This window comes from Colobus angolensis, unplaced genomic scaffold (assembly GCF_000951035.1).
Source record: "Colobus angolensis palliatus isolate OR3802 unplaced genomic scaffold, Cang.pa_1.0 Scaffold164, whole genome shotgun sequence".
Lineage (NCBI taxonomy): Eukaryota > Metazoa > Chordata > Mammalia > Primates > Cercopithecidae > Colobus > Colobus angolensis.
This window is the reverse complement of record NW_012114755.1, coordinates 1,208,419-1,231,948: the sequence shown is the minus strand read 5'-3', so window position 1 is coordinate 1,231,948 and position 23,530 is coordinate 1,208,419. Positions and strand designations below refer to the sequence as shown.

The following is a 23,530-nucleotide window of genomic DNA, read 5'->3' as shown; positions in this document are numbered from 1 at the left end:
AGCCCCCCGGCTCCTGCTAAGTTAGTCCTCAGCAACTGGCGGGCCGCGTTGTCTCTTCAGAACATCAGGAGACCAACCGCGTCAACCTCCTTACCCAGGGGCACCAGTGAGGTTCCTCTAGCAGGCTCTCGCCTTCTGAATTTGGCCGCCCAGCATCTCCCGGGGCCCTCAGGCTCCACACCTCGAGACTGAGTGCGGAGTCCGGGGTCACCCACGGAACTAAGGAAGCAGTCTGACTGGATCTGGAATCATCGCTACAAGGGGCGGAGGTGAAAGGTCAGATCGACATGCCTCTAAGAGGTTTCCTACCTGCTCTGTTAATTTCTAAAATTTCTTCCTGGGCCAGCGGACATGTGTCACTCTGAGTACTGTGGTGTGGAGAGTTTACGACAGATTTACAATAATTGGGAGATCCCAGCTGCGGTGGCCGCGGAATATGCTTCTTTTTTTTCTTTGGTAGTTTCTGCTTAGCCATGGCTAAGGAGTAATACATCCCAAAATTGTTCACGATGACGGGCACGGGCATGGCGATGGTGAGCACGCCCGCCAGTGCGCAGAGGGCCCCCACCAGCATGCCGGACCACGTCTGCGGGTACATGTCTCCGTAGCCCAGGGTCGTCATGGTGACCACGGCCCACCAGAAGCCGATGGGGATGTTCTTAAAGTGCGTGTGCTCACTGGCGCTGGGGTCGTTGGGCTGTGCCCCTATCCTCTCGGCGTAGTAGATCATGGTGGCGAAGATCAGCACGCCCAGGGCCAGGAAGATGATGAGCAGCAGGAACTCGTTGGTGCTGGCGCGGAGCGTGTGGCCCAGGACCCGCAGGCCCACAAAGTGGCGGGTCAGCTTAAAGATACGCAGGATGCGCACGAAGCGGACGACGCGCAGGAAGCCCAGCACGTCCTTGGCAGCCTTGGAGGACAGGCCGCTCAGCCCCACCTCCAGGTAGAAGGGCAGGATGGCCACAAAGTCAATGATGTTGAGCGAGTTCTTGATGAACTCTACCTTGTTGGGGCAGAAGACAACACGCATGAGGAACTCGAAGGTGAACCAGACCACACAGACGCCCTCGATGTAGGTGAGGAAGGCCTCCGTCTCTGCCTCCCGGTAGTAGCGCACTTGCGTGCCATTGCGAACGTTCTCGATCTCCGTCTTGTTCACGATGGGGTTGAAGCGCTCGTGGGTCTCCAGGCAGAAGGTGGTGATGGAGACCAGGATGAAGAAGAGGGAAGCGAAGGCCACATACTGTGGGGATAAAGACACAGTGTCAGGGGGAGGCCCACCCAGAGTGGAGAAGCCTGGGTTGCCTCTCTCCAGTCCCAGGGCCAGGCTGGGAGAGATGCCTGCACTAGGCCCCCTACATCACAACGTGCCACATTTCTCTCCTCAGGGCACGGGGGGCCTGCACGACCGCCAGGGCAAGCTCTAAAACCCTCCTACTCCGTCTTCCATGCTCTCTTCTTCCCCCTATTGATGCTCTCTTCTTTCCCTATTGCCAGCTAAATGTGGAAACCCCAAGAACTAGCCTAACTACCGAGGGAAGGAGCTTGGGTCCCTGAAAACAAAGACATCCACCAAATACCCACATTGAACTGTTACCTGAGTGGGAAATAAACTTCCATTGTGTTCAGCCACTGTGATTTGGAGCTGATTGGTTAAGGTATTTAGCTACACCCTGCCCAATAAAAGTGACCCAGCCTGCTGGGGCTGAAGTTTGCAAAGAAATAAGACGGAATAGCTAGAGTGGAATGAAGCCCCTCAGAGGCCAGATCTCCATTTGTTCTCCCAACTCCAGGCTCTTTGCTGCTTTTTCATGAGTCTGTACCTCCCTCATGTGGTCTCTTTCAGGTTCTATCCTGCCTAGAACTGAAAAAAGTGTATGTCTTCCCCACGGTCTTAGACAGATTTTTAAAATGTACCCCCTCTCTCTGTCTTCCTAGGAACTTGCACCACAACATGGTAATGAATTCCCTGTCCTTGGAGGTACTCAAATAGAGGCTGAAAGATCTTTTGTGAGAGCGACTGTTTGAGGGTTCAGGCATCAGGAGAATTGCACCAGGGATCCCCAAAGGCACCATAACCCATAGGCTCTACTTGACTCCTTTCCAGCCCTAGGGTAAGGGTGTGAGTGGGAGGGAGGAAGAAGCTGCTAGAGGCCTGGGGCTTCCCAAACATGTGTGGGCTCCTACTCTTTCAGACAGCACCAGTGAAAAGGAATGCCTGTCCAGAACCACCTGCTCTGGCCCTGGGCCCCCTGCAAAAAGGTTCGGGAGACCCTTTAGTTTGGTTTGGAGGTCTCATCTACTGACCCCCTGGGCTTCTCTAGCCTGCAGCAGGCATGGGTACCGAGGAGACAGAATCGAGCAGCTTTCTGAGTTTCAAACCCTCCTGTTCAGACTGGATCCTGGGGCAAGGTCTCTTCTCAGTCTCCTGCCAGGCCCACCGGGACTCTAACATACTGTGCCCTCCTTTGGCCCTGCCCTGGGCGGATGGGCCCCTGCCAGTCAGCCCTCTCTCAGGGGCCCAGATACTCACTCCTGCCTGCATGTCCTCACTGCACGCCACTCCTCTGGGTTCCCCTTCTCCCTACCTAGCCATGGCCAAAGCAGTGCCATCTCCAGGAGGCAGCTCTGGGCTACAGTCTGTAAGGGGTGACACCTTTGTTCTCTGACCTGCCCTCATAGATCACTTGGAGGAGGGCCGAAGTTGCACCCTGTGTCAGCAGCAGGAGGCAGCTATGCTGCCGCTAGGGGCCTCCTTGTTTGCAGTGATGCCCCTCCCCCACCCAGGGGGGTGCCCTGGAAGTCCCAGAACAGTCTTGTTTGGATTAACCATGGTCACAGGGCCTGACACTCAACCTGGCAGGGATCTGGGGACCAAGAAATATGTGGACCTTCCAAACCACATTCTGTGTTGGGGGAAGTTGGGAGCAAAGGGAAGCGACAAAGCTGGCATCGCAGAATGACGGAGTGAGAGCAGTCTGTAGACACCACATGCTACGAATGGGGAGCTGAGGTCCAGAAACAGGAAGAGATCTGCCTAAGCTATGCCAAGGGGACACTATTAGTCCTGTTGGTTCTACAGCATTGTGCAATTTTCAGAAAACTGTCTCCTGAGCCACTATCAAGTGTGGTCCATATGCATCCTTCCTTCCATCCATCTGTCCCTCCTTTCTGTTTTTAAATTTTAATTATTTAATTATTTATTTATTTATTTATATTTTGTAGAGATAGGGTCTCCCTATGTTGTCCAGGCTGGTTTTGAACTCCTGGCTTCGGGAGAGCCTCCTGCCTTGACTGCCCCAAGTGCTGGGATTACAGGCAAGAGCCACCCCACCTGGCCTATCCCTTCTTTCTTTCACCAGTGCATCATCCTCCCTTCCTCCTTTCCTCTCTCCTTCCCTGCCATCCATTCATCCTTTCTTAAATCCATTCATGCACTCATCCATCCACTCATCCTCCCTCCCTTCTTTTCTCTCTCCCTCCCTCCCTTCTTTCCTTCTATACATCCATTCATTCTTTTTCCCTTCCCTCCTTTTTTGTTTTTCTTTCTCTCCCTCCCTCTTTCCTGTGTCCCTCCCTCCCTCCCTCCCTTCCATCCATCCATGCACCCATCCATCCATTCCTCACAAGGCACCAAGTTCTGCCTGGCACAGAGTTGAATAAGGCCTCAATCCAGCCTCAGGGAGCTCCCTACCTAGCTCAGGTGAAGGATACGTTCAGAGACAAGTACAATGCAGTGGACTGAAAAGCTGAATCCTCAGCCTTATGAACTAGAGGAGGCCGGAAAAAGGTCAGAGTAATTTGTGTGCACTTGAGAGAGGCAGGGTAGAGGTTTAAAGCCATGACTTCTAGATCCAGAAAGACCAGACCTGGGGCACCACAGAGGTAGACCAGGAAAGCAACATGGAAGCAACAGGAAGAGGCCACCACTCTGGCTGCAAGCTTAATGAGCTCCAGAGCTCTCTCCATCACCAGAGTCACCAAGGCTCTTGGAGCTAAAACACATATCCTGGTCTGCTGGGTATCTGGCTTCAGATCCTCCTAGAAGGCCCCATCCTGGAGGTTGGTGTTCACAGCCCAGAGACTCCCTGAGGGCAGGGCAGGCCCCCCTAGCTGCACCCCCTGCCCTGGCCTTTATATGGGAGGAGAGGAACAAGCACACTGTGGGTGACCGAACGGTGCCAAGAGGCAGGACCCATTGCACACTTGGCTCTGAATCCTGGCTGGAGGCCGGAGGCACCTCCCCTCCTCACTGCCCCACATCAGCCAGGACATCCCCTTCCCAAACCGCCCCCCGACATCCATTCTCCACTGTACCCCTTGTTCATATGGGACGCTCTCCGGGCAGGGTCACTGCCATCAAAGCATGTTTTAGACTTCAGTCTGGCTACCAGAGGGTGCTGTCAACTGGAATCCCACCTCTGCCCATGCAGCCCACAAAGAAAGCCCAAATTTCCCAGCCTGGCACATGAGGCTCTCCACACCCTGGCCTCATTTAATTTCCCAGGGTCCTCTCCCTGCATGCACCCAACATTCTTGCCATGTGCACACCTCTGCCATTTCTGACCATAGAGTGTCTCCCCACCTCCGTGGTTTTGTACCTGCTGTTCCTTCTGCTGGAGAGTGCTCCCGTCAGTCTCTGTCTGGAAATATCCCATTCATCCTTCAGGGCCCTACTAAGTGGACCTTCCCCTGAGGTGAGGCTCCCCTTCACAGCCGTGGCCCACAGGAGGCAGCAACTGAAGGGAATCCCCCAGGAGTCTCTAAATGCACCCTAGGGAGGCAGCAAGCCCATCTCCAACTCCAGCTCTTTAGTGCCTGGGGAGGCTCACGGGAACAGCCCAGAGAGGGCACTGATGTCCCAGGAGCCTGGTAACTCCCAGGCGCCCCCATGGGCCTCAGAGCTCTCATCTCAAGTCCTTCTCTCAGTTCAGATCCCTATCGGAAAACTCAGGCCTTATAAGATTAGGGTAAAAAGTCTTTGTTTCTCAGGGATCAATGGACAGCCTGTCTAGATTCTTTCCTCTCTGGGCCCCAGTGCCCAAGGAGTGGAGGATGGGGAGCAGGCAGCAAAAGCCAGGTCCAGGTGCAAAGACCCCGTCCCCAGAGAGAGTCAGTAGAGGTGGAGGCCAGGCCTCTCGCCCTGCTCAGGCTCCCTGGGTGCCTGCCTTCCTGTCCTCTGCTACTGTGAGGCCTGATCTTCTCTGTTACAGGCAGAGCCCCAGCAACATCAAATCCCAAGGGACCGCTAGAGGGTTGCGGGGGAAGATGCCCCGGCCTGCTCAGACCCCAGTGTCCTCCTAAGTCTCGACCAGTAGGAGGTCAGCCACAGGCACAGCTGGAGCGATAGAACGAAGCCCGAGGTCCCTTGTGTCCATTCTCCAGGGCTGGCTGTGCATAGGAAGGAGAGAGGAAAAAGCTCCCAAAGCTTGAGGACGTACTATGCGCCTTCAGTCTTCACACCATCTTGGTGAGACAGGGTCATATCCCCATTGTGTCAAGGAGGAAATGCAGGTACAGGGAGGTTCGGGGACTAAGCCAAGGTTTTAAAGCTCATGATGAGGCTGAGACTCGGACCCAGGTGTTTTTCTTTGGTTTTTGTTTTTGTTTTTGAGATGGAGTCTTGCTCTGTCACACAGGCTGGAGTGCAGTGGCATGATCTTGGCTCACTGCAACCTCCGCCTCCTGGGTTCCCGCCTCAGCTTCCCAAGTAGCTAGGATTATAAGCTTGCACCACCACATCTGGCTATTTTTGAGATGGAGTCTTGCTCTGTCACACAGGCAGGAGTGCAGTGGCATGATCTTGGCTCACTGCAACCTCCGCCTCCTGGGTTCCCGCCTCAGCTTCCCAAGTAGCTAGGATTATAAGCTTGCACCACCACATCTGGCTATTTTTTTTTTTTTTAAAGACAGAGTCTCATTCTGTCACCCAGGCTGGAGTGCAATGGTGCAATCTCAGCTCACACTGCAACCTCTGCCTCCTGGGTTCAAGTGATTCTCCACCTCAGCCTCCTGAGTAGATGGGACTACAGGTGCCCGCCACCACGCCTGGCTAATTTTGTGTGTGTGTGTTTTTTAGTAGAGATGGGGTTTCATCATGTTGGCCAGGCTGGTCTAGAACCCCTGATCTCAGGTGATTCACCTGACTAGGCCTCCCAAGTGTATTGAGCTCTAGAACCTAAGCTCTTGCCTCCAGAGTCACCAAAGCTCCTGGAGCTAAAAATGCAGCCCCACCCACTGGAGAGCTGCCCCCGATTGTGTCTAAATGGCTCTGTCTAGGAGCTTAACAGGCACAGCCCAGTATCCCTAAGAGCAGGTTGTGCCTATCCCCAGTGATAGAGCAGGGTTACCTGGATCCAAAGACTGGAGCCAGCCACGTCTAAATGCTTCTTAGACCTCATTGCCCAGAATCTGCTAGCAACTGGGGCAAGAGCAGCCCCTTGGGTGGGGACACTTGCCCCTATCTAGCAAGGTATAATGTCAACAGCAGAGGGACCCTCTGCCTAGTAAGCTTCAGAAAAGCCTATGTGGCAACCCTGGGCTGTCATCCCCGGGGCTGTAGGGTCACAGGCAAGAGTAGGGGGCTGCTTCCCACATGAGCTATCTGCTTCCCAATCCAAGCCACCTAGAGACATGGAAGAGTCACCCACAGAGCACAAATACACACAGTGACCCAAAGCAAACGTCTCATCCACTACCTAAGCACAGACACTGTGCACATGGCACACAAACTACAACAATGTCCCCACCACACAGTAAACACAGGAGCCCAGATAGTACTTGCAAAGACACATCGCCACACACCAGCAGAAACACTCGGGTGCTGCACCGCAAGGCGCACACACGCACCACTCGTGCATACACACTCGGCAGCAGAGGTAACAGCACAGCATACGCACTGTGAGCACATGCAGGCCCCAGCTGTGCCCCGGCAGCTCCCTGCAGACCTCTCTCTCCCAACCCCAGGTGTAACTGACTCAGTGTCTGTCCCCTTCCCACAGGACAGGCAGCTCCAGCCCACCTTGCCTCTGCCTCCTCTGCCTTCCTTGCTCAGGCTGCCATCTCCCGGATTTCCCGACCCTAGGCTGTGCCCATCACCCGTGAGCATCCTGATTTTGTGTGACCTGCCAGACTTTGTCTCCCTTCTACATGCCATGCCTATAGCAGCTGAGTCCCACCACACCCAGGATCCAGGCCTGCTGGGAGGCCAGTCTCTCCTGGGCTGCTGGTCTGACAGGGGGCACAGAGGGAGCTCTGCTGGGCAGTCCTCAGGCAACTGTCACCCAGCCTCGCCATGGCAGTTGCCACCCTGTAGAATTTCAAGACAACACAGGCGAGATCGTCTGACAATGCGGCATAAACCCAAGCTGGTAGTTTCTGGCGTTTTTTTTCCCCCAAAACCAAATCACAAACCATGAGAGACCCACCAATTGTGTTCTAGAAAGTGGTCGCCATGGCAACAGAGCAAGGCATCCCATTTCTATGGTAACCAGGGTGGTGAAGCTGTTGGCTGTAAAGTCAGACAAACCTACTAACGATCTGTTGACTTAAGAAAATGTTTTATAAATCACCAAGTTATTTTTATCATAACCCCACCCCTGAAACCATAAATCAGAAAGGCAATTTACTATCTATTAAAATGACCAATATGTGCCATGACTTTCATTTATGAATTATTTATGCCACAGTCATCTTTAGAAAATTGTGCTTGCCTTTCGGATCGGAGCTGTTCAGGGGTTCGCCTTGGGGAGCTGTGTTCATGCAGTCTGGCGTTTCAGGAACAAGGCGATGGGTGTAATGTGGTGCAGGGACCAACATTCTGGTGCAGCTGCTCACTTGCTGTGTGGCCTTGGCGAGTTCCTTCCCCTCTCTGGGCCTCAGTTTCATCATGGGTACAGTGAGGGTTGGATTGGTCCTCTCTGAGGATTCTGAGGCAGGGCAGGGCTGCAGGCACTGGGGGCATGTGATAGCTAATCAGGGGAGCCCTGGCTGACATCCAGGCCCCAGGCCCCCAGAGGCTTCAGGTCAGTTTTTCCGCCTAATTAAATCTGCCCAGCGGGGGTGTGCAGCCTTTGAGTTAATCCATGCGGAGTCAGTGATGCAGAGCAGGCGGGATGGCCAATTGTCCTAAATAAATTGTCAGTTGAGTTGGGTTTAGAAACTGAATTAGCCTCATCTGGACTTCCGCGGGCCGAGAATGCCCACAGTGTGCTGGGCCAGCTGGAGGCTGGGAGGGAGGGCAGGGAAGAAATGGGATGGTTAGGGGTCCAGTCCCTTTTTTGTTCTGTCAATAAATGCCTGCACCATCAGGCCCAGGAGGCCTGGCCCCTGAGCGCGGTGTCTGGGTGTCAGATGCTGCACCGGCACAGGGGGCAGTGGACTGGAGGAGCTCCCAGGGTGCTCCGTGGAGGGTGTGGGTAGAGTGTGTGTGAGCATGTTCTGGGAACACGGCTGTGTGGCAGCCTGCTTGGGGAAGTCTGCGCTGCGGGGAGTGCTAGGGAGGTGGGCAGTGTCAGTGTGGGACAGGTGTGTCCTGTCTACATGACCTGACTCTAGGCCTGTGCACAAGTTTTGTGTAAATGGTTGCTACATGTGCTGTATGTGATTCATGTGTATGTGCGTGGACATCCATGAGGTGTGTTTGTATGTGGACATGTTTGGGGTGTGTGGGGAACACATATGGAGTGTTTGCACGTGCGTATGGAGGCAGGTATGGAGTGGTATGTGTGAGTGTGTGTATGGAGCTTAGTGTGGTTTGTCGCGTGTGTTTATGTGTGTGCGTGTATGGTGCTATGGTGTGGTATGTGTGTTTGTATGGAGACGTGTGTGGGGTGGCGTGTGTGCGTATGGGACTCTTGTGGTGTGTGATGTGTGGTGTGTATGTATATGTGTGTCTACACGGCTATGTGTGGTTTGTGTTGTGTGTGTGTATATGGGGCTATATGTGGTTTGTGGGGTGTGTATGTGTATCTATGGAGATATGTGGGGTGGTGTGTGTGGGGCTACGCAAGTGTAGGTGTGTGCATGTGCATGTGTGGGGTGCTGTGTGGGGGTGTGTGTGGGCGTGTATATGTGCATGTGTGTGGGGTGGTGTGTGGGGGTCTGTGTGTGTGTGTATTGCGTGTGTGGTGTGGTGTGGGGGTTTGTGTGTGGGTGTGGGTGTGTACATGTGCATGTGTGTGGTGTGGGGGTGTGTGTGAGTGCATGTATATGAGCATGTGTGGGGTGGTGTGTGGGGATCGGTGTGTGGGTGTGTATTGTGTGTGTGAGGTGCTGTGTGGGGGTCTGTTGTGGGTGTGTATATGTGCATGTGTGTGGGGGTCTGTGTGTGTGTATTGCTGTGTGGTGTGGTGTGGGGGTTTGTGAGTGGGTGTGTATTGCGTGTGTGGGGTGGTGTGGGGGTTTGTGAGTGGGTGTGTATTGCGTGTGTGGGGTGGTGTGGGGGTGTGTGTGGGTTTGGGTGTGTATATGTGCATGTGGGGGGGGCTGGGGGTCTGTGTGTGTGTGTATTGCGTGTGTGGTGTGGTGTGGGGGTTTGTGAGTGGGTGTGTGTATTGTGTGCATGGGGTGGTGTGAGGGTGTGTGTGGGTGTGTATATGTGCATATGTGGAGTGGTGTGTGGGGGTCTGTGGGTGTGGGTGTGTATTGCGTGTGTGGGGTGGTGTGGGGGTTTGTGTGTGGGTGTGTATTGCGTGTGTGGGGTGGTGTGGGGGTGTGTGTGGGTTTGGGTGTGTATATGTGCATGTGGGGGGGGCTGGGGGTCTGTGTGTGTGTGTATTGCGTGTGTGGTGTGGTGTGGGGGTTTGTGTGTGGGTGTGGGTGTGTACATGTGCATGTGTGTGGTGTGGGGGTGTGTGTGAGTGCATGTATATGAGCATGTGTGGGGTGGTGTGTGGGGATCGGTGTGTGGGTGTGTATTGTGTGTGTGAGGTGCTGTGTGGGGGTCTGTTGTGGGTGTGTATATGTGCATGTGTGTTGTGGTGTGGGGGGGTGTGTGGGTGTCTATATGTGCATATGTAGGGTGGTGTGTGGGGGTCTATGTGTGTGGGTGTGTGTTGCGTGTGTGGGGTGGTGTGGGGGTCTGTGCGTGGGTGTGGGTGTGTGCATTACGTGTGTGGGGAGTGTGTTGGGGGGTGCTGTGCATGGGTATCAGTGTGTGCATGTGTGTGTCTGGGCCAACTCCCAGGGAACCAGGGTCTGGCTGGGCACTCTGGGCACGTGTTCTCAGAGCCGAGACTCAACCCAAGGCCCTGACCATTTTCCATGCCAGAGATGGTCACTCCTTCATTAGCCCAGGGGTGTGCCCCTTTCCCTGGGACTGTCCTGGACCCGGAGGAAGGTGATAGGCAGAGTGGGGGGCTGAGCCGGCCCAGCTCAGGAGTCCCCTGCATCTCCACACTGACACTTGCCATCCCAGGATTCAATCTGAGAAGGGGAAGAGCCTGGGCCAGAAAAGGCAGCTGGAGTCCCATCAGAGGAGGCAGCGGCTGGAGCAGAAACGGCAGGACCGTGACATCACACTCGCCTGCATTTTAGGCCTGACTCAACCAGGTGACCGTAGTCAAGTCACTGTCCCTTTCCGAGCCTTCATTGTCTGCCTCCCAGTGGTTGTAGCAGTGAGTTGAAATAATACACAGAGAGCAAGAAGTAAGTGTTCAGACACACCACTGAGCCCCCACACAGAGCTTGAAGCTCCAGTGGACCCTCCCGCCCTGGTCCTGTCCAAAGGTTTAGGATCAGAGTGTCTCTGATGTAGAAAAGCCTAGAATCTTCTAGTCATGGAATGGGAACTGCTAAGCTGAGAGGTGCCTGGGAGTTTAAGGCACAAAACGCCACCATTGTCCTTCAGAGACCTGTCCCTTCCCACACTCAGCCCATGCAGTGTGAGTGAGGCTGAGCTTGGCCCAGCAGCAGGGGACCAACATTCAGTGATGGCCAACCCTTGTCCTGCAGTAAAAGTGGGGAGGGTGTCCCTGAGAAGACAGCCTCAGAGGGATCCCATGGGATGGGGCTGGAGGAGCTATCTCTGGATTTAGCAACAAGGAGGCCCTGGTGGGGGCTAAACCCATGCCCCCGGAAGGGTGGTAAGGAGAGCTGGAAGTAAGAACCCTTCCCTGGAGGTGGTTGGTGGGGAACAAAAGAGGCAGGAGTGGGCAGAGGCTGGTGCGATGGGCAGGATGGCAGGGGAGCGAGAGTGCTGGGGAGAGTGACTGAGGGGAGATCCAAGCACAGAGCCCAGACTCTGGCTCAGTAGTTATAGGTGGGAACAGAAATTCACCTTTAATTTGTGCCCCAGGTGGCTCTGATGCCACCAGCCAATCCTCACATTTCAGATCCATGGGGCCAGATGAGACCCACGTGCTAGGTAGGTCTGATGCATAATGGACTACTGTAGGTGCTGGGAAGTAGGTGGAAGGAAGGGAGGCCTGGACTTGGCTTCAGAGGCCTGAGTTTGAATCCCAGCTCAGCCACGAACCATATGACTATGGGCTAGTAACCTCTTGGAGATGCAGTTCCATCATTCTTAAAATGGGGACAGTAATAACACACCCCAGGAAGTAAGACAACATTGAGGGGTGTGGAGGAAAAGGCCAGGTGCCTAGGACTTCCCCAGATCCAGGGCAAAATCCCAAGACTGCTGGCTCCCTTGCACACTGGCATTCTGGGAGCTGGTCGAGGCGGCCCTGCACAAACATCAAATATCCAAACACAGAATTTTGTTTTTGTTTTTCACAAATTACCAAGAGGTGAGGGAGGTGGGAAGGTGAGCAGAGCAATAGTTAAAGGGAGAAATGTGTTCGGTTTTAGGCCTTTCTCTCTAATTCTTTATGCTTCTGCTACCACTTGCCTGTTAAGGTACCAGGAGCCAAGGACAGCCTGGTGGGAACCGCCGGTGCAGCGCACAGCCAGCTTCCTGTGGACAAGGCCAAGTGTGTCCAAGACCCAGTCCTGTGGCCTCCAGTCAGTGAGAGACACGGTCCTCGAGGTGAGGGGGACTTCCTGTCCCCATGCTTGCAGGGTTTTCCACGTGGACTCCTGCCTGCCTCAGGGCTCAGGAGGGAAAGGACACCCAAGGTCGCACGATGAGTGGGGCTCAAGCCAGAGCTGCCTACTTTCCCGCCTAACTCTGGTAACAAGAAGAGAGATGACAACAGGTTCCTGAGTCTTGGGCAGGCCCTGCTTCCAGGGCTTTCCATGCACTGTCCCGTTTAAACCCCATGCCAGCCCAGTGCGGTGTTATCACGTCACTTTCTAGATGAGGAGCTGCGATTCAGAGGGATAGAATCTTGCCTGAGGTCTCAGCACTGGATCAGTCTCACTGTCCTCGGGAGCAATGGACTTCATCACCTTTCATAAGCCCCCTAAGCGGCAGGCAGTGCGTGCACAGGCCCCACCGCGCAAGGTGGCATGGAGGTGCCCTTGTAGCCAGATCTGGCGACTCTGACCTTTCTTGGCCACCAGCAGGTACAGAGGGCCCTAGGGGAGGCCTTAGGGAGCGTGGTGTGCTGTCCCACAGTGCCCCCTGCAGTCCCACAGGCCAGGAAGCCTGAGTGTTGGCCCCCAGAAGGACCAATCGGGAGCCCATATCGCATCTGCTCCCGTGGACTGAGAGTTCCTCCTGGAGAGCAGACACGGAGGCTAATGGGGGTCTCCTCTCACCTTCTCCCATTAGCATCTTAGACTTGGAGGAATACCAGGATCCCACGTGGGAAATTCCTCTTGCGTTTCAGGGCTTAGAACAAGCAGGTGTCTCCTAGTACGCCTGTCTGCATTTCTGTTAGTAAATGATGAGTCATAAAACCCTTCACATTTTCTCTTTTGCTATGACTGCCAGGGAGCTCGGCTAAATTTAGTGCTCAATTCTAGGAGAATCCTTTACCTGGGTTTGGGGTATAGCTATTTCTTTTCTTCATTATACTACATGTATTTTTTCTTCTTTATTTTTAAGGGTTCTGTTGTAGGTGTGTCTTAGGTGCCTCAAACATTTTTTTGAGAAAGCCACAGATTGGAATAAGAAATACGTGAATAAGATTCCCAGATTAGGCAGTGAGTAGGAAGGCGCTCCATATAGGATATGCAGACATGCCTCGTTTGACTGCGTTTTGCTTTATTGCATTTCACAGATATTGCAATTTTTTTTTCAAATTCAAGTTTGTGGCAACCCGTGCTATTTTTCCAACAACATATGCTCACTTTGTGTCTCTGTGTCATATTTTGGTTATTCTAGCAATGTTTTCAATTGTCATTATTATTATATCTGTTGTGGTGACCTGTGATCATTCGTCTCTGATGCTACTATTGTAGTTGTTTTGGGGCACCGCAAATCACACCCATATAAGATGGCAAAGTTAATTGATAAATGTTATCTGTGTTCTGACTGGCCATTCTCCCATCTCTCTCTCCTCAGGCCTCTCTGTTCCCTGAGACACAACAATACATTGCAGTTAGGCAAATTAATAACCCTACAATGGTCTCTAAGTGGTCTAGTGAAAGGAAGAGTTTCATGTCTCTCACTTTAAATCAAAAGCTAGAAATGATTATGCTTAGTGAGGAAGGCATGTCGAAAGCTGAGACAGGCCAAAAGCTAGGCCTCTTGCATCAAACAGTCAGCCAAGTTTGAATAATGCAAAAGAAAAGTTCTAAAAGGAAATTGAAAGTGCTACTCCAGTGGACACATGAATGATAAGAAAGCAAAACAGCCTTACTACTGACAGAAAGTTTTAGTGATCTGGATAGAAGATGAAACCAGCCACAGCATTCCCTTAAGCCAAAGCCTAATCCAGAGCAAGGCTCTAACTCTCTTCAATTCTAGGAAGGCTAAGACAGGTGAGAACGCTGCAGAAGAAAAGTCTGAAGCTAGCAGAAGTTGGTTCATGAGGTTTAAGGAAAGTAGCTCTCTCCATAACATAAAAGTGCAAGGTGAAGCAGCAAATGCTGATAGAGAAGGAGAAGCTGCAGCAAGTTATCCAGAAGATCTAGCTAAGATCACTGATGAAAGTGACTACACCAAACAACAGATTTTCAATGCAGATTAAACAGCCTTCTATTGGAACAAGATGCCATCGAGGGTTTTCATAGCTGGAGAGAAGAAGTCAATGCCTGGCTTCAAAGCTTCAAAGGACAGGCTGACTCTCTGGTTAAGGGCTAATGCAGCTGGTGATTTTAAGTTGAAGCCAATAGTCATGATTCTGAAAGTCCTAGAGCCCTTAAGAATCAGACTAAATCTACTCTGCCTGTGCTCTAGAAATGGAACAACAAAGCCTGGATGATAGCACATCTGTTTAGAGTATGGTTTACTGAATATTTTAAGCCCACTGTTGAGACCTTCTGTTCAGAAAAAAATGATTCCTTTCAAAATATTTTATTGCTCATTGACAATGCACCTGAGAGCTCTGATAGAGATGTACAGGGAGATGAATGTTGTTCTCCTGCCAGCTAACTCAATATCCATTCTGAAGCCCATGGACCAAGGAGTCATTTTGACTTTCAAGTCATATTCTTTAAGAAATACATTTCATAAGGCTATAGCTTCCATAGATAGTGATTCCTCTGATCAATCTGTGCAAAGTCAATTGAAACCTTCTGGAAAGAATTTACCATTCTAGATGTCACTAAGAACATTTGTGATTCATGGGAGGAGGTCAAAATAGCAACATTAACAGGAGTTTGAAAGGAGTTGATTCCAATTCTCATGAATGACTTTAATGGGTTCAAGGATCCAGTGGAGGAAGTCACTGCAGATGTGGTGAAAATAGCAAGAGAGCTAGAATTAGAAGTAGAGCCTAAAGATGTGACTGAATTGCTGCAATCTCATGATCAAACTTGAACACATGAGGAGTTGCTTCTTATGGATAAGCAAAGAAAGTGGTTTCTTGAGATGGAATCTATTCCTGGTGAAGATGCTATAAACATTGTTAAAATGACAACAAAGGATTTAGAATATTCCATAAACTCAGCTGATAAAGCAGCAGCAGGGTTTGAGAGGACTGACTCCAGTTTTGAAAGAAGTTCTACTGTGGATGGAATGCTGTCAAACAGCATCACATGCTACAGAGAGATCTTTGGTGCAGAGGAGAGTCAACTGATGCAGCAAACTTCTTTGTTGTCTTACTTTACAAAATTGCTATGTCCACCCAACCTTCAGCAATCACCATGCTGATCAGTCAGCAGCCATCAACACTGAGGCAAGACCCTCTACCAGCAAAAAGATTATGACTCACTGAAGGCCCATATGATTGTTAGCATTTTAAAGCAATAAAGTATTTTTTAAAAAATTAAGGTGTGTACTTTTTCAGACATAATGCTATTGCACAATTAATAGTGTACAATATAGTATAAATATAACTTTTATATGCTCTGAGAAACCAAAAACTATGTGACTTGCTTTATTGCGATATTTACTTTATTGCTGCAGTCTGGAACTAAGCCCGCAATATCACAGAGGTAGGCCTGTATAGGCCTCTCAAGGGGGCAGTTCAATGATGTCATCTGCAGTGACCCTGAACCGGATGTCTCTGTCGGTCACCAACAGTGATGGGAAGCTCACGAGGCCATTAATTCTGTCTTTGAACCGGTCTGAGAGACATGCATTTATTTCTCATGTAAGTCAACCTCCTGTCTCATTTTCCAGGCAATCACAGGTCTGCCCCTCTGGGGTCACCAGAAGACACCTGCTCCTCTTCCTTCCTGTGATGGCCCTGCCTATACCTGCAGATAAGCCTCAGTATATGCCCCTGAGACATCCTTCCTCAGGCTTCCTTCACCCTTTCTTCCTTGCACCATCTCCCCTGACTTGCTTCAGAGTCTGCTTTTGTTCATCACCCACTGTGTGTGGCTAAATGGATGGCACATTTTACCCTTTTTAATCTTCATAACCACCTTGGCCATAGGAGTATTTACATTTGTTGAGCTTCGCTGTCCTCTGCTATACAGTAATAATAGCATGCTCACCAGAGGTCAAGCACTTTACAAACATTATCTCATTTATCTTTAAAAGCTTCTCCAAGGAAGCCATTATTTTCTCCATTTTGCAGATTAAAAAACTGAGGTTCAGAGTGGTTAAGACGTGCAAAAATCTCTCACATAGCTCAAAAGTGTTAGGAGGGCTTTGAAACCAGGTCTCTCTGACTCCAAAACCACTATGCTGTTATTACTTCCACTTACAAATCCTTCTCACATCACCCCCAGGTAGTCCTGGGAGAAAGATGTTTATCTTCCCATTATGATGACAATAGGCACAGCCCTCTTCAGTTTATAGCATATCTTCATGTTTTGGATCTTATATGTACAACACACACACACACACACACACACACACACACACACACACCAACTGGGCCATCAGCAGGACAGTCTTGATGGCTTCCATTTGGTAGATGAGAAAATGGAAGCTCCAACCTCCATGGAGGAGCTAGGAATGGAGTCCACTTGGAATTCACTAGGAAATTTCCCTCCTGTGCCCACTTGTGTGTTTGTATCGAGTTAAGGGTCCTGACTCCCAGTAGGTATGTACATGCATGCGTGTGTGTGTGTGTGTGTGTGTGTGTGTTTGGAGGGAAGGGAATAAAAATGACTCAGGGAGGGTAATGAACACAACCCAAGTGGGACCACAGTTGACTGCCCACCTGCATCCCTCCAATGAATATTTACATCTTACTCCAGGCCTATAAGGGTACTTGGTACAGGGTGAGCAAAAACAGCCACATCTTCTAGGGGGAGGAGTAGGATAGGGGGACATTGACATTTATCAATTAACCATACAAGCAAATATGTACCTATGTGAGGTGACAGGGGCATCAAGGGGAACGTACAGGCATTTGGTGAGCCTTTAACAACAAGTCTTGAGGTTAGAGTGGCTTCCAGGAGGAAGTGACAATTGTGCAGAGGTTGGAAGGATGCATAAGAATCAACTACGGTAGCGCAACGTGCAAGAAAGCACATTCTAGGCAGAGAGAAGGGGAGCGCTGCTCAGGTCTCATGTTCCTGACTCACCAGCAGCATCTGATGCCACTGATCCCTCCCTCCTTCTTCTTGTACTTCGTGGGACCACACAGCCTCTGGATTTTCTTCCTACCTCTCTGGCTGCTCCTTCTTAGTGTCCTTTGCGAACTCCTCTCCCCAGTCTCTAACTATCGGGGCACCCTGGAGCTCAGTCCTTGCTCCTCTTCTTCATCTACACTCACATCCTTAGTGGTTAACTCAGTTTTATGACTTAAAGTCCACCATCATTCAAATACCCATAAACAGCACACTCTCAAAGGCTTATCTCCAGCCCAGCCCTTCCCCTGAACTCAGGACTCCAGCATCCAACTCCCTGGCATCTCCAGATGGAATTCTACCAGCTCTTTCAAACTTAACACGTCAACTGAACTCCTGTGCCACCCCCACCCCCTGCAGCCTCTCCATCTCATGAGAGAGTGTCTCCATCCTTCCAGGACATTCTTGCCAAAAACCTTGGAGTCATCCTTGACACATCTCTTTCTGTCACATCTCACATTTAATCTGTAAGGAAATCCTGGTGGCTCTTCTTGAAAAATAGACCTAGCATCTGAGCCCTTCCCATCACTGCTTTGACCACCCATGTCCCAGTCATCATCCTTTCCCCCAGGGGCATGGTGATAGACCAGTCTCTTCACTAGTCTAACAGGTTCCAACATTCCTGGTGTGCTAGGACTGTTTTCAACACAGCTTTTAAAACATGCATCTAACTGTGTCATTTCTCTGCTCAGAATCCTGCACTGGTGCCCTATTTCTCTCAGAGGAGAAGCAAAGGTCTTCTCAATGACTTGCAGATCCAACTTGATCTGGTCATCCATCATCTCCCCAAACTTCTTCCTACTACCATCGCCTTCACATCTGCCTCCTCAAACATGTTCCTCAAATATGCCAGACATACGCCTGCCTCCACGCTCTTGCACAGGCTGTTCCTTCTGCCTATAATGCCTTTCCCCAGGTGTCCCTATGGCTTATCCCTTCACTGCCTCATGGCACCCCAGCAGGGTGCTTCTGACCACCCTATTTCAAGTCTCAACCAACACTTCCAGTAAGGAAAATCTGGTTTTCCTTAATCTGCTGTTCCCCCCAGCACAGATCATCTAACATGCCATCTTTCCTCAGCTTTATCAAGGTATAATTTACGTACAAGAAAATAAGAAAATTGATGTTTAGAGTGGTTAAGATGTGCAAGAAAACCCCACATAGCTCAGAAGTGGCAGCAGGATCTGAAATGAGGTCTCTGTTGTAAGTATCCAGTTGGTTTCGTGTTGGCATTGACACTATCTAATTTACTTGGTGTTCATGTTTGTTGACTCTCTTCCCCCTCTAGAATGTAAGGTCCATGAAGTGGCTGAATCTGAGGGTCAGGGTGGCCCTGCCTCGAAGGCCCAGCCAAATACTCCAACTAGCAGGGGAAAGGAGGCCCCTTCCCCAGGAAATGGGGAGCACGAGCACAGCTTTTCTCTGTGGAAAGAAGGTCGTGGACATGGGTCCTGTGTCCACTCGCCTCAGTCCCTCTAGTTGCATAATGGGCACAATGGTTTACTCCCTGCAGCCTCCTTCAGAAGTGAGCCCCCGGCTGGTGCTCGCTGCCCCTTGTCAACATGGGCAGTCACTGATTCAATGATATCACATCTGCGTCTACACTGGCAATGTACACAATCGTTGATTTCAGAGTTGCATTTCCATGGGCACTGACCGCACTAACAGCAGATCTACACTGGTAAAAAGATAATCTCCATCCACCAATCTGTGACTCAGCTAGCCACAGACATGATCACTAATCATTCAGCTATGCTCTCATTGGCAACAGGCATCCTTGATCTTTGCAAAGAGTGTTTATTACACCGGCAGTGGGCACAGTGATTGAGAGCACATCCGTATCTACACTGGCAATGAGTGCATTCATTGAAAGCAGACTCATGTCTACACTGGCAGCAGGCACAATCACTTTCAGCTCCTTGACAATGGGCACAGTCAGTGAACAAAGACCTGCATCTCCACCAGCCATGAACATGAGTGACGCATGTCATTCATGGAGAGTACGCACAAGGTCACAGAGTTCCTTTCCGGAGAGGGGTAGATACATCCTTCCCTCCCAGCAGGCAGGCCAGCTGAAGGCGCTCATGATGGAGTCCAACAGCCTGAGTCCTGTCTACAGGGCAGAACTGGCACTGGATTGTGGAATTCAAAGCCTGGATGCGGGCACTGGAGTGGCGAATCTGGAATCTGGGCATCGGAATTGGAATCTGGGACACATGGTGAGGAGATGAGACCATGTCTATTCCCAGCGTCTTGAGATCACTCAAGGTGAGGAGAGACTCAGGCTGTGTGACTCCCATTGCCACCCGCCCCCTCCCCACCCCCCACGCCGGGGCCTGGCCCAGCCAGCCTGGGCTTAAAAAAGCACCAGGAAATGTCAGTTTCTTTTTGAAGAGGCGCAATGGGAGGAGATGGCCCAGGCAGTTTAGCGGCTGGTTTCTTCAAAGGTCGGGAACAGTGACAGGACCTTCAAATCCTGAAGCTTGTTTTGTACCCAGGCTAGACCCAAGCCCCTTCTCTGGCAGATGGAACCCTGCCTAGTGACGGCCAGAGGCCCCAGCCTGACTGACAGCTTAGCCGGGGATCTGACTGATGCGTGACTGCATGATTCCTGTGTCTGCCCAAGCCAGGACCAGGACTTGAATAGTCTGAGCAGTCTCCAGGCTCCAGACTCCAGCTGCCCAGGGCTCAGGGGCTGCAGCTTGACCAGGCACCACCTGCTATGCTAGGCCACTGTGCTAGGATGGCTCAAGGTGGCAGCCCTGGGCTCCGGCCACTGACTGCTGACTGGCATGGGACAATGCCTGCTCCCTGTTGCCTCTCTGCACTGCCATTTATCCATCTGCAAAATGAGGGGTGTCCCAGACACTTTCGGGTTCCTGTTCTATCTCTGGAAACCCTGTGTTACCCACAAGAACATCTAGATCTTATCAGAGACACAGCCTGCATGCAAGTCAAGAGAGGGTGAATTCCTCCTGAGAGAAGAAAGCTCTGAGGACCTCCAGCCACCCATCCATGCAGCTTTCATTCATTTGTTCATTCATTCCATCATCAAATATCTACTGAATGCCTATTATGCACCAGGCACTACTTTTCACAACCATCTCCAGAAATAAGAGTGCAGAACTGGGCACACAGTAGGTACTCAACAGTAATGATGAAGGCAGCTACCACGCACTCACACATTCTGAGCCAGGCCTATTCTAAGTGCTCTGACATGCCCCCATCTCATTTACCTTTACACCACTGGTCCACACTGGTCCACACTGTGGCCACCACCCCAATTTTACAAAGAAGGAAACTGAGGCTCAGAGAGGTTAAGTTGCTCATGGTCATACAACTAGGAAGTGAGGGAGGTAGAATTTGAAACCCAATTTTGTCTGACACTGGAACACATGCACTTAACCACTCTACTGGCCCCCTAACAAACATGTATTGAATTAACGAGTAAATAAGTGATAAAGCTTTGCATTGGTGCAAGTATGCATTCATGTGTGTGCAAGGCCATGGGCTTGCACGAGGGTGGGGAGCCTGTGTGTGCAGATGTCTGTGTGTTTGCATGTGGAGCTTTTTTTATGGGAAGACGTTCCCTTGTTGTCTTAGTCTTGTGTGTGCTGGAGCTATACTTAGCTGCAGCCGTGACTGTAATGAGCAGTTAGCGGCACACCAGGCACTCTCATTGGGACCTGGTTTCCCAGGGAGATCGCCGGGCCAGTGTATGTGTGTAGGGGGGTGCAGCTTGGTGCTGGGGAATGCTAGATCAGGGCTTTGGAGGGAGCCTGGAGCTCACAGTGCTGTGCCTTGTGCAAATGGAGAGACATCTCCAGCTGGAAGAATCTGCTCCAGGCCAGAAGCATCTAAGCATCCAGGCTCCACCAAGCTCAACATTGGCCACTTATGCCTGTGGTCCCTTCACTGGTCCATTAGGCAATTAGAACTAAAGGCTTGGAGTTCATGGCTAACGTCTGGGGGTTGATAGCAAAAAGCAGTGGGAAGATGGTCGATCCTGGTATACCTGAGCCAGGGTCTTCTGCGGCCTCAGGAGGGCCCCCTCCTCAGCACCCACTGTGCAGCTGGTGAAGCTGCACTGCCTCCTTGAACACACCCTGCCTGAGCTATCAGAGGTTCTCACTCACCAAGGCTGGGGACCTGAGGAGGAAGAGAGACCTCCCTACTCTGGAGCAGACTGAAACCACAGACTGTCTCGTACAACCTGGGGGTCAAAGGGCAATCTCCCACTCACTGACTGCCCTTCAGGCTTCGGCCAGAGGAAGGTCTGGAAAACCACAGGTCCTGAGGGCTTGCCAGCCACATGGCTTTGCCTGGAACTCTTTCCAGCCTGGTCCTGTTTCTCTGCCATCAGGGACTCTCACCTTTGAGAGTGGGTCAGTCTCTCAGCCCAGTCTCTGTCCCCAGCTCCCAGCTCTCTCACTCCACAAACACCACAAACTATCCCGCCTCCTGCATCTGGCAATCCCACTTTCTGCACACATGTGCTGGGTCACTCCACCCAGCCTACTACCCTGAAGTCCATACTTCCGAGTCCCATTGTCCAGGATACGTTCATCCTGTGAGAGGTGGGACATCTGCTTTGAAGGCATGCAAGGAGAAACATATCCATGGTCCTCCATCCATCCTTCTCATCCATTTGTTTACCCATCCACTGAGTCACCCAGCTGTGTCTGCTTCAATCCATATGTCCCTCCTTCCATCCATTCACCTGTATCCATCTACATATCCGTCTTTTTATCCATTCTTTCATCCATTCATCCATTACTCATCTGTCCCTCCCACTACCTCATTTTTAACCATAGAACCACAGCATACCAGAGCCAGGAGGAACACTGGCATGGCTCTAGCTGAACTTCTTGATTTATTTTCAAAAGAGGACCTGGGATTGAATCCTTCTTCTACCACTTGCTAACTGGATGCTCTTGGACAAATAAATGAATCTCTCTGGGAGTCATTTTTCCCTCATCAGTAAGAGGGGTGTACCACCTAACCCTTCCACCCCACAGGGTTGGTGTGGGGCACATGGCTTTAGCAAAGATCAATTGATTCCCTATTATATAACAGGCACTGCTATTGCCTAAGCTGACCCTTGTCCTCCAAGAGGTTGTGGTTGAGTCTGAGAGACACAGAACCATAGGTCAGTGGATCAAGGGCCTTAAGTCAGACAGAAAAGGTTTTCTGGAAGCATGAAGGGCAGAGCAGGCTCTTCCAGGAGGTAGAGGGTGTCAGGAAAGGCTCTCTAAAGGAGGAGCCATCAGAGCTGGCCTAGCAGGATGCATCCATTTCAGAAATGCAGAGGAGGAGGAGTGGGCATTCTCAGTGGAGGCAACGGAATAAGCAAAGGCAGAGGGGCAGGGAGCCGGAGCACACTGGGAATGGATCATGCACACTGGAGCCCCGGGTGATCTGGAATAACAGGGCGGGTGGGGCTCCCAAGGGTCGCATCACAGGCTTTGGAAAGGGCTGGGGATATGGAAAGTCTCAGCAAGCTGGTACAAACCACTGTGATTCCTAAATTTCAGGCTTTTACTCCAATCCTCAGACTGCCAGACAGGAAAAAAATATCTGCTTGGTGACAGCCAGGCCTCGGGAGACACGATTCCTGCCGCCTAGAAGGGAAGCCAGCGCCTGGTATTTCTGACCTTTGTGCCTCTAAATATATCATTAGTGACGGTGGCTTCTGGCCCTGAGGTTGTGGGGCAACCGGCTGAGGTTGTGGGGCAACCGGCTGAGGCTTCTACAGCCTCCTTCTCTGCCTCTGTGGCTCAGCCAGGGCCTCCTTATACCCTGGAAAATCCAAACCCAGGACCGGCTGACAATGGCACCCCAGGTCACCAGATCCAGCCCTTGGCAAGTGTCTCCCATGTGCCAGGCACGATGCTGGGGCCTTTGCCCCTCTGAGACCCACCACAGCCTGTGAAGTACAAACTATCATCCCATTTTACACACGAGGAAACTAAGGCTCAGCCGGACACCACCTGCCTCAGTCCACACTGAGGCAGAGGAAGGATCAGAACCCAGGCCTGGCAAGGCCCAAAGGCCTGTGCCCTCTCCTCTAGCCTGTCCCCTCCCTGAACTCCCCTTGCACTTGAGATGGTGGCCTCTTCCTGCACGTGGCACTGAGAACTGTATTTTCTCCCTAATGTTCTTTCTGCCTCTGGTCTGATGGATTCTCCTAACACACCTGAGAGGCTGGTGATGCCATTATGCACACTTTATAGATGAAGAAGCTGAGCTCAAAACAAGACTGCTCCAGGTGTGGGGGCTGAACAGGGGTCGGGGCAGAACCACCCACGGCAGCTTGCAGGGAGCTCACTGCATAGCACTGGCCCTCAGCAGATGACAGCCACACACATGGGTTTACAGGGCCCAGCCCTCTCCCCTCAGCCCAGGGCTCCAGCTCTCACTCCAGGTGGCCCAGCAGGTGGCTGTGTTCCTCACTGCTACTCAGAGAGCCCCTGGGGCTGAGCATCAAACACTC

The 23,530-nt window shown here is 51.4% G+C and overlaps 1 protein-coding gene across 1 annotated transcript in view; it reads right to left on the bottom strand.

The window, feature by feature from the left end:
* Positions 1 to 23,530, bottom strand: part of KCNC1 (potassium channel, voltage gated Shaw related subfamily C, member 1) — a 46,309-nt gene that overhangs the window by 9,178 nt on the left and 13,601 nt on the right. The window contains exon 2 of the mRNA XM_011937441.1: positions 310 to 1,243. Coding sequence (XP_011792831.1) covers positions 310 to 1,243 — 934 coding nt within the window. The remainder of the gene's footprint in view (positions 1 to 309; positions 1,244 to 23,530) is intronic.